The sequence below is a fragment of the Ananas comosus genome, unplaced genomic scaffold, assembly GCF_001540865.1.
Source record: "Ananas comosus cultivar F153 unplaced genomic scaffold, ASM154086v1, whole genome shotgun sequence".
Lineage (NCBI taxonomy): Eukaryota > Viridiplantae > Streptophyta > Magnoliopsida > Poales > Bromeliaceae > Ananas > Ananas comosus.
This window is the reverse complement of record NW_017891955.1, coordinates 1-10,573: the sequence shown is the minus strand read 5'-3', so window position 1 is coordinate 10,573 and position 10,573 is coordinate 1. Positions and strand designations below refer to the sequence as shown.

Below are 10,573 nucleotides of genomic sequence, written 5' to 3'. Positions count from 1 at the left end.
TGTGTGGGTCACCTCTGATCCCTTAGTTTATTTGATTAACATATGTTTTTTTCCTAATGATTTTATTTTATTTTATTTTATTTTTTTTTTTGAGAAATAGGTAGCAAGCTACCTGCTTCATTCAGGCTGTTATCACAGTTGTTCCAGATCCTTCAATATTTTATATATACGTAGATTCTGTTGGAAATTTAGTACTCGCTATAATAGCAGATTTTGAGAATTCATAATTAGTTCTGAATTTGACTGTGGTTGAAATGTCAAGTTAAATTTTTTATTACAAATTTGTCTTCTTGGCAAAAACTGACACAAATAGAAAAAATTTGGATAAAATAAAATTCATTAAATAAGAAAAAAATTATACCCGACTCTTTTCTAAATAGAGTAGTTTTAACCTGTGCCCTCTTTCTGAATCTCTCTTACGCTTTTCTCGTTTTCTATAAACTCAGAACATCACTCTCATCCCGTGCAACCGTGTACAAGATATATTAATTACCTACGACTACAAAAGCTGCACGCGTCTTCTTGCACTCATGCATCGGGTGCAAATCATAACCATCTTGACATACCATGTAGGTATGCCTAAGCTGTAGCACCACTAAAATAAAATAATATCATATATACTATATTTATAGCTTAGAATAAAAACTATTCAAATTCTAATCTAATTAGATTTATACCCTCTAATTAATATCTAAGTACAAATTAATTTATCTTCAATAAATTTAAATATTTATTCTAATCCAACTAGAAATCAACTATATATAAATCTAATCAAATCCTAACATATTCAAATCATAATCTACAAAATTGTAAGTAACTATGATTAAATAAAAACTAGTGGAGCTATAATCAAACCACCCTAATTTAGATCGTTAATAATTATATTGCTTACCATATTTCTTACACTAATACAAACAAGTTGATAATCGATGGTCGAATTCTTAAGTAAGGATGGAAATATTGTGTAGTAAGGAACTGCTTGCGAAAGATTAAAAAAATTAGTTGTAAAATAGATTAATCAACTACCACATATTTTCCTAGCTCGGAAATAAAGTCTTAACAATTCAGAGTAGTTGATTGTTATTCAAAAAGGCAAATCTAGTGTTCAAACTTCGAGTCATAGTTATGTATTAATATCTAGGTAATAAAAATAATTTTGAGTCTCAAGCTTCTGGAATTTTATAGTAATAATAATAATTTTAGAAGGATTCTAAGAAAATTTTTTTTTTTTGAGAGAGAAAGATAGCACGCTACCTGCTTCATTCATTTAGTCAATAAATTTGGTTACATAGAGTGAGACAATAAGGACCATTGAAAAAAAAGAAAAGTAAATAAATAAATAAATAAGTGAATGAAAACCAACTACAAACGTCGAATCAAACGCTCAAATAAAACGGATATCGCCCAGCTCTACAAAACTTAGTCCACTCCTTTGCCAATATTCCAATACGTTAGCATCGGCGTTCTAAATTTCTAAAAATAATATTATTTTTTTCTCGTCAAATCGTTCATCATGTTGCTGCCACGGGTACTTGCGACTTAGGGCGTCCCCTCTCTCCAGTAGCTTCTCCCGTAGGATATTGAGATTTCTAAGTAAAGTTTAACTAACTATTCATGGTAACTCAACACAAGTAATCACATGGAACAAACGGAGACCCCTTTAGTCATCGGTCACTACCATAATAAATGATCATTTGACGAACCTTTGGTCCTCGTTAACACACCTAGACCAGGCATGCAAATATGTCTTATTGGAAGGTTCTTGATCTGCTGTCTTACATTAATTTTACGTTCATTAAAAATATGTTTGATATTTTTTGGTATCAATAGTTATTTTTTTATTTTAGTAAAAAAATTATAATTTTTGAATAGAAAAAAAAATCGCACATAACAACATATCCTATTAATTTTTTTTTTTCATGCAAATGAAATGGATCTACCAAAAAGGGTTTCCCAACTTAAGTCATCTTTTCTCGGCGGAATTTGATGGAGTCTGAATATGAGTAAATTTTTGACGGTGGATTACAAATAGTCTAAACCATCACATTAAGACGGATTTAGAAAGAATCTTTCGCCTCCCGTTTTATTTTCTTAATGAATTTGAATGAATTAAAAAAGAAATTATTTTTTAAAATTTTTTTGACTTTTATTATCTCCTCATTCTAAATAGATTAAGATGGGAGCTCTATTAATTCAGATCTATTTACATTCCCAACCACCACATACGGACCCGAACATTGAATCCCATGAATTGCTCCTTAGTCCTTAACCGTTTGTAAATTTCGCTCTACAAATTAAAAGTGTTCAACAGCTGTAAAAAGAAAAAGAGTAAGGAAAAGAAATCGCAGCTAACATGTACATGTGGCCCCCCTCTCCTCGCACCGTGACAAAAAGCAACCCCACACTCGTAGACACTACTTATGAGCCACAAAATCATACAAATAATATATAGTAACAATAAAAACACACAGAAGAAGTGTTCTCTAAACAAGAGAAAAGCGGGGTAGCAGCAAAAGAAAGGTACAACAACAACAACAAAGAAATTATTATTATTATTATTATTATTTTCATGTTCCTCTAATTTGTTGAGAATTAATTTGTGTTACGAAATTCGTGCTCAGGGAGGAGGGATAAGAGCGTGGAGTTTGAAAGAGAAAGTGATTTTCCGGATATTTACGGCGATGGCGGCGGCAGCGGCGGCGGCGATGAGTCGCCGATTGACGAAGAAGTGGAGAAGCGCTTCTCACGTAAGCAGCGCCGTGTTTCTTTTCCTCCTCGCGCTTCTCCTCGGTGCAATTGTCTCCGCTCGTTGGATCACTGTCACGTCAGTGAGTACTATGACTTTTTCGTTTACTGTTTTTTTTATGATAAATTATTATTAATTTATTTGAGACATGTACATTCCTTTCTTATTTTTGAAGATTTTACAAATAATATTTTTAAAAACTTTGGTCATAGTGTCTAAATAATAAAAAATGGTCGCCGGAGTCCACAACTGCCACCACCGTTAATGCGAGAGAGAGAGATGGCATTCTCGCAAAAATACCCTTACACGTTTATGAAATTTCAGAAACGTCCTTAGATGGCTACCAAGTAAGGATTGTTACAACATTTCCTACAATTGAAGGGATACATGTGCAAAAAACTTCCAGAGTCATTTATGAATTGGTTTGGTTCGGCACCGACCGCTGTCCTGGACGAGACAGCTCAACCGAGAGGCCGCCACGTGTCGTACGGCTTCTCCCCCATGCTTAGGAAGAGAACCTTCGCTTTGCATTAAATTACGAAATTGCCCTGCCTCTGTATTAAGGTTTCTAGATCTGTTAGTTGGGTAGAATTGTTACGCACGGTGTCCAAAATTTTTTTTTTTTTTCCTTTTTCCTTCAATGCTAAAGGTGGAGTATGAAGTTAATTTTGAATTTAAAAGCATTTTTAAAATTTTTTTGAGTCTTTAAATTGTAAAAATGATTGTGCGCTGTGATATATACACTTTTGATTAAATTTATATATACCTAGCTAGTATAGTTTGAGTCTTTATAATGTTGGCTAATATAACGTGATATTCTTAAATTTTCGAACTGTATATGTACACCAATTAATTATAGTAGCTTTATGAATATATCAACAGCTGGTACAATTTGTACAAAGTGTTTGAGAGACACTTGAGAAGTTAGAAATACTGTTGCATAGCGTTTGTGGGATTAATGTGAAGTTGTTCAAATGTCGTGATCTTCGCACAATTTGAAAAGAAAAAGTGTGTTATTATTTATAAAACTTTTCTGTTTCACATATAATTGTAAAAGAATAATTTTGGGTGAAAAAAAAAAACTTTCCTTGTTATAGGGCAAACCAAATATTAAAATAATAATAAAAAAAGCTCATAAAAGAGTTTTTAAAAAACCGAACACGGCCTACGCTATCAAATCTTGCAAGATTTTGTGGAAGTGTGAAAAAGAGTAGAGCATATGTTAGCATCCGCATGTGAACACATAAATAGTCCCAATCAAGAAAAGTAAAAGAGAAAAAAAAGAGTTTGATTTCTCTTTACTTTATACCACAAAGCTTGATATAAATGGGATACTTAAATTTATCCAAAAGATATAAAAAAATTTGATACTTCGTGATGATATTTATATTGAAGCAATGAAGGGTTGATTCTATGCTTAGTAGGATAAAGGATATATTTTACACTATTTTTGGAGAGTTTTGTGCCATTTGCCACAAGTAGTAGCAATTTCCTTTTTTGACATTTTACATGAGGTGACTCCACTGAATTAACAAGTCTCAACTGTTTTCAATTTTTAAGATAATACGATATCAGTGTCCATCCTAAATTCCTGAAGTTCAATAATTTCAGCAGCAATCTTTGTGTCTGAATTTTATTTTTTTTATTTGCCTCAACTTCATTTCTCAATTTCTATTGTTTTGATCACTAAATTCTTACTATATATTTCCCAGACTATGTTGAGCACCACCACAACCGTCACCGCCGCTGCCGCCGCCGCTGCAAACCCCATCAAACCCGAATCCGTCACCGCTGCCACGGCCGCCACTGTGAAGCCTATCAAATTCAAATCCGAACCTGAACTCGATTCACAACCTGAACTATTCGAGTCCAAATCTGAATCCGAATCCGAACCTGAATCTGAGCCCAAAGGGGAGCCCAATCCCACACGGCCAATCCCGTTGTCCTGCTCCCGCGCAAACGAAACTTCGACCTTCCAAAGTTGCCCCTCCCCGCCCCTGGAAATTACGAACGTACCCTCAACGTCCCCTCCCGCGCAGCCGCGGCAGCAGTGCCCCTCCTACTTCCGGTGGATCCACGAGGACCTGCGGCCGTGGCGCGCCCGGGGGATCACGCGCCGCGCGGTGGAGAGCGCGCGCCGCACCGCCAACTTCCGCCTGGTGGTCCTCCGCGGCCGCGCCTACGTCGAGCGCTACCGCCCCGCGTTCCAAACGCGCGACGCGTTCACGCTGTGGGGCGTGCTCCAGCTGCTCCGCCGCTACCCGGGCCTCGTCCCCGACCTCGACGTCATGTTCGACTGCGTCGACTGGCCCGTCGTCAAGGCCGATCACTACCGCAACAAAGCCGCAGCAATCCCCCCGCCGCTGTTCCGGTACTGCGGGAATGAGTCCACTCTCGACATCGTCTTCCCCGATTGGTCCTTCTGGGGTTGGTTGGTAATTCTTTCTCTTTCTCGAGAGCTCATTCGTGTCCATCAGTAACTCTTCGACATCAAAATTTGAATGCGTCGTTTATCTTTATTATACAATTCATAAAACTATAAAGTTGGCATAATCGGAATATTTATAATCAAAAGGAAACTAATCGAGAGGTGCTTTGTAATGATTTTTATTTTGTTTCTTTTCCGAGTTGTTATATTGATTGAGTGGGGGGTTGTGTAATGACGGAAGGCCGGAGATAAATATAAAGCCATGGGAGGAGCTGAGGAAGGAGATAGAGGAAGGGAATAAGCAGGTGAAGTGGATGGACCGAGAGCCGTATGCGTATTGGAAGGGGAATCCGGCGGTGGCCGAGACGCGGCAGCAGCTGATGAAGTGTAATGTCTCTGATTCTTATGACTGGAATGCGCGAATTTATGCTCAGGTACTTGTAGCCGCACCACTGCCCCTGTAGTATTTCTCTTACAATCAAGGCACATTTTGGGCTCATTTTTCTATTAACACTTTTAGTAGCCACTAAGAGGGAAAAAATAACGTTAAATTGCAAAAGCAGTTGCAAGGCCTTTTTCTTGGAAAGCTAACGAGCCGTTTGGTTAGATGTAATTATAAATATAATGTAATTGGAGATACATGCAGTTGAAAATACATCAGTTACAACTATATACATCATATTTGGTTGGATGTAGTAAAAAATGTTGTAACTATAAATAATTTATTTGGTTGCATGCAGTTGAGAAATAAGTTTTAAATTTTATCATTTTATATATATGATGGTGAGATTACCTCCAATGTAAAAAAAAAATTATTTTTTGTTTGAAAAATATTTAAAGAGGTAAGGTTACCTTATGTTTAAAGTTATACTCTCCAACTGCTGCAGTTGGAATTGCGGCCAATTTGGGCGTAGTTCCAACTGTTGCAGTTAGACCTCCTTCTACAGTTCCTATTACAGCAGTTGGAGTTAAATATATCAAAACAAACACCGCATTTGTATTTGCATGCATACAGTTACAACTGTCGTATAGTTATAACTACATGCAACCAAACGGCCCCTAAATGCAAAAGCTCCAACTTTAAGGTTTTGCCTTCAAAGCCTAGAGACTCTAATGGGGAAGTAATTCCAAATATCTGGGCCGAACACGATTAGGCACTTAACATGTTCTTATATATCTCTGAAACTAGTAATATAGCTGGTTCGACTTTTGATCACTTCAATTCCTTTCCATGTCTCTTCTTAGGCACTTGACATGTTCTTATATATCTCTGAAACTAGTAATATAGCTGGTTCGACTTTTGATCACTTCAATTCCTTTCCATGTCTCTTCTTGTGCCTTGTGACGCTGAATATACTCGTATGATCTCTGATGTATTACTCATGATATTATCTTTAGTCTAGAAATCTTTGTAGGATTGGCTCAAAGAGACTCATGGAGGGTTCAAGGAGTCGAACTTGGCCAGTCAATGCATTCACAGGTAACTCACAAGTAATTACTCGAGTATAGAAACATTAGATGAGAATCATGAATTACGGGCAACGATGAATTGCAGATACAAGATTTACATCGAAGGGTCGGCATGGTCGGTTAGTCAGAAGTACATTATGGCATGCGATTCGCTGACGCTGCTGGTGAAGCCGAACTATTACGACTTCTTTACGAGGGGGCTGATGCCGGTTCAGCACTACTGGCCAATAAGGGAGGAAGACAAATGCAGGTCGATAAAGTTCGCAGTGGACTGGGGCAACTCTCACAAGCAGAAGGTAAACTTGCGTTACGCCGACGTCTTATACTGGAGAACCATTTCAAACTTTTCAGCAGAGTATGATGTTTTGTACATCATCCTAGAACATAGAAAAGCTATGTTTCACAAGAACATATTGAGAGAGTTATCTTTGTATTCCAATGCTAATAATTTTTGACATGTATATCATATTCATGTTTCTGTAGCATAACTAAAGCTGTAATACTAAACACATTGCAGTAGTTAGCTTCACAGCACTCTCCTTTATTTTGTTTCTGCTACAAAAACATTAGCTGAGTTGCTTCGCAAGGTTTGCATCATGACATCAGGAATGTTGCTTCTTTTTTTTTTTTTTGCAGGTGCAGAGTATAGGAAAGGAAGCGAGCGACTTCGTTCAAGAGAATCTAAAGATGGACTACGTCTATGATTACATGTTACACCTTCTAACCGAGTACTCTAAGCTCCTGCGATACAAACCTACGAAGCCGCCTTTGGCCGTCGAGCTGTGTGCAGAGTCCATGGCTTGTTCGGCGGAAGGGCTCGACCGGAAGTTCATGATGGATTCGATGGTGAGCTCTATTCGAGATACGGGCCCTTGTGATCTGCCGCCTCCTTTCAAGCCTGCAGAGTTGAAGATGCTGCAGAGGAGGAAAGATGATAGAATAAAGCAAGTGGAAATGTGGGAGCAAAGAGCTTGGGAGAATAGGCCGAAAAAGAAGCTCTAAAGTTCATGTTGTTTCTGCATATCTACACACAGTCGCATGCAGAACGAATTGAGTCATTAAACTTTCACAGGATAGTAAGCAATTTACATGCTAGAGAATTTTCTGAGTGATTAAAAAATATGTTACTGTGTGATTCTATTCTCAGCTCGAAATAATATGTAATGGAGAAGTCGTTAAATGAAGATATTGAAGAGAAAAGAGTACTTGGTTTTGTTCCTGATTTCTTAGTTGAGACAATGCAAGTGAAAAATGATATTGTTGGGCAAGTTCCTCGCAGTTTATCTTATCTTAATTTGTGATGCATAAGTTAGTTTTTACTTCTTTGAACTGAGAGTGAAATGATTGTGTGGGGATACGCGTTCATACTGTGTTTTTTTTTTTTTTTTACTTGCCTATTTCTTCAGTGGAGTGCGCAGAGAATCATTTTGTATTTTACCTTGTATTTTACAGTAAAAAAAATATATAAAAAACAAAATGAAATGCAACCGCTTCTTAGACTAATTAATAAGAAGTTTTGACTATAATTAAAACATGTTATAGTCGATGTAACTCAGGTTCTTAAAACTTAGTTGTAGTCGATGTTTCTTAAGAATTAGGTAAACAAATCAAACTAGTACTCGGTCCACTTTTTGAATACTAGAAGAGGGTGGATGGTAAGACTACGCTATGTTGATAATAACACAAAGTTTTCTTCTTTTTTTTTCCCTACAGTGCTGTAAACTACAAATGTGCCAATTACATCATAAACAAAATATATTCGTTTCTAAACAATGTTACATATCCCCCCACTTTTATTTGTAAATCTTATATTCAAATCTTTTAAAGGCCAAGATTTTTTCACTTATCTTAATATTTTAGATCATACCTGACCTATAAGATATACAATTTACCATAGAGTACATAAGCAGTTTTTTTTTTTTCTTTTTTTTTTCTGTCAATTTATGAACAGCTGATGAGACAATGATGACGAAAATGATTTGGAACTTTTTGTTGCTGTCGCAAGCAAAAGCCCAGGGAAGGACAAACTAAAGTTAGAGGGCCTGTTCCCATCAGGGCGCACATGGGTTAGTGTTGATCTCAAGGGGCCAGCAGAGGATGGGGCTCCCCAACCTAAAAGGGGTGTTTTCAACTGAATTTCTTATCCAGGTACATGCAAGTTTGAAACTTTGGTTGGTGCAATATAGCTGTACCCAAATATAACAGTTGAAATTACATATGAAGATCTAAGTAAGTGGAAGTACAACATGAGAAACGCACTACTTTTGCCTCGAGAAAAAAAAAAGAATAAGAAAAATCTAGCTATAATGCTTTTGAGATAGCGTTTGGTTCCGATATAAGCAAGAACTAGTTATTACAGAAATAAGTACAAGTATGAGGATAAAAAAAATAGCATTTGGATAAAATTGGATTATTTTTGGGGATAAAAAAAATAGTATTTGGACAGATAATATGGAATAAGAAAAATAATTTGTAGTTATATATAGAAAATAAAAATATTGGTGGGAATAGTTATACCAGCTTATTTCAGATATCCGAGAACTATTATTTTCGGATAAAAAATTTATGTTTGAATGTAAAGGCGGGAATAAGGAGTTATCCCTCTCCTTATCCCCCATCCAAATGCTGCAATATAGTTTATACACAGCCAAATGGAATAGAGGCAGTAGCAAGTTGGGGCTCCTGTGCGCCCACTATTTATGTTTCTCCATTACACACAAGTATACAAATTAAATGGTCCACGATGTTTGCTTTTTTTTTTTTTTGGTGTGTGAGTTGTTACCTAATTGCAATTTTTCGATTGATTATTCATCCACTCAAGGGACCCAGTGGTCTGAAGCTTTTGCTTGAAGATTATTCAACACTTAAAAAAAAAAAAACCATTTTAAACAATTCACTTTCCACCCATACGTATTGTCCCTTTCTGTTTGATTGTTCATTTATTTGTTTGTGTTTTTTTCCCTCTCTGTTTGTTTAACTTAGGAAGCAAATCTGTGGTAAAGCAAATCCGTGTTTACCACATACCATTAGTACCTTTTAAGCCAAACTATCTTAGAACATTCGTATCTTTTTTTCTTTTAATCCTACAGCGTAAATATTACGTAATTTTTTTTTTTTGTTGGACTCTGAAATTATGTCTGTTCCAGTTTTTTTTATTTAAACTGAAGGGGAGACATTTATAACTTGTAAGGAATATATAATAAGGAAGCTATTAACCAATATAAATTTCTTTTAAAAACATGTAGATCTGAAGATCATTTTACTTTTTCTTCTTTTTTTTTTTTGTGGGGGCTTGGGTTGGGTGGGGGTAATTTATCCAATAATTGTACTGTCCTTGTTAGGCAATTTCGCTCTACGATTATTTAAGTTGTGGGTAGATCCATTCATTTTCACTAAAAATTAGAGAGGGTGTAAAAATAGATAAAACTAACTGGGCTCCAGTTATATATATATATATATATATATATAGAGCAGGGCTGCTGTGCTCTCAGGAGCACGGAGGCCTTCGTGCTCCTGAGCCGTTTTCGATGATGGAGCTTTCGAATCGACGATCGGCTCCGTTAAACTTGATCTAGCGTATTTAAAGTTTCTAGAAAATATTTTTTGCGATTTTTCGATATCATTTACCTAGCAATCGAAAGGATTCAAAATCAATAATTTTTAACGGCTGAAAATAACAATCCTATAAAAAGTGGTGATATAGCACTAAAATTTTCGATCAGAAATATAGATCTTGTTGTAGATAGTATAAAGAATTTTCTATCAAAATTTCATCTGATTTGAATACTTCTACACCGTTAAACTTGAAAACGGCAGATATCAATCATTAAAAATTATAGATTTTGAATCCTTTCGATTACTAGGTAAATGATATCGAAAAATCGCAAAAATTATTTTCTAGAAACTTCAAATGCGCTAGATCAAGTCTA

At 36.1% G+C, this 10,573-nt stretch overlaps 1 protein-coding gene across 2 annotated transcripts; it reads left to right on the top strand.

Annotated features, from left to right (window-relative positions):
* The first annotated feature begins 2,395 nt into the window (after positions 1-2,395).
* On the top strand, positions 2,396-7,930 carry LOC109705244 (O-glucosyltransferase rumi homolog). 2 transcript variants are annotated; one of them, XM_020225973.1, is made up of 7 exons: positions 2,396-2,520; positions 2,622-2,828; positions 4,459-5,177; positions 5,416-5,608; positions 6,590-6,654; positions 6,730-6,940; positions 7,281-7,930. In XM_020225973.1, exons 2-7 carry the CDS (start codon positions 2,682-2,684, stop codon positions 7,644-7,646), a joined length of 1,701 nt encoding a protein of 566 aa, XP_020081562.1. In that variant the 5' UTR covers positions 2,396-2,520; positions 2,622-2,681; the 3' UTR covers positions 7,647-7,930. The 2 variants fall into 2 exon arrangements, with proteins under 2 accessions (XP_020081562.1, XP_020081563.1); XM_020225974.1 differs by lacking the exons at positions 2,396-2,520; positions 2,622-2,828 and adding an exon at positions 4,113-4,260.
* Positions 7,931-10,573: the final 2,643 nt, after the last annotated feature.

What these genes read in the sequence shown, in the direction of transcription:
- LOC109705244 (XM_020225973.1), top strand. Translation starts at nt 2,682, where the DNA reads ATGGCGGCGGCAGCGGCGGCGGCGATGAGTCGCCGATTGACGAAGAAG. An exon ending in GTTGGATCACTGTCACGTCA is followed by an intron (nt 2,829 to 4,458) that starts GTGAGTACTATG and finishes TATATTTCCCAG; the next exon opens with ACTATGTTGAGCACCACCAC. An exon ending in GATTGGTCCTTCTGGGGTTG is followed by an intron (nt 5,178 to 5,415) that starts GTTGGTAATTCT and finishes TAATGACGGAAG; the next exon opens with GCCGGAGATAAATATAAAGC.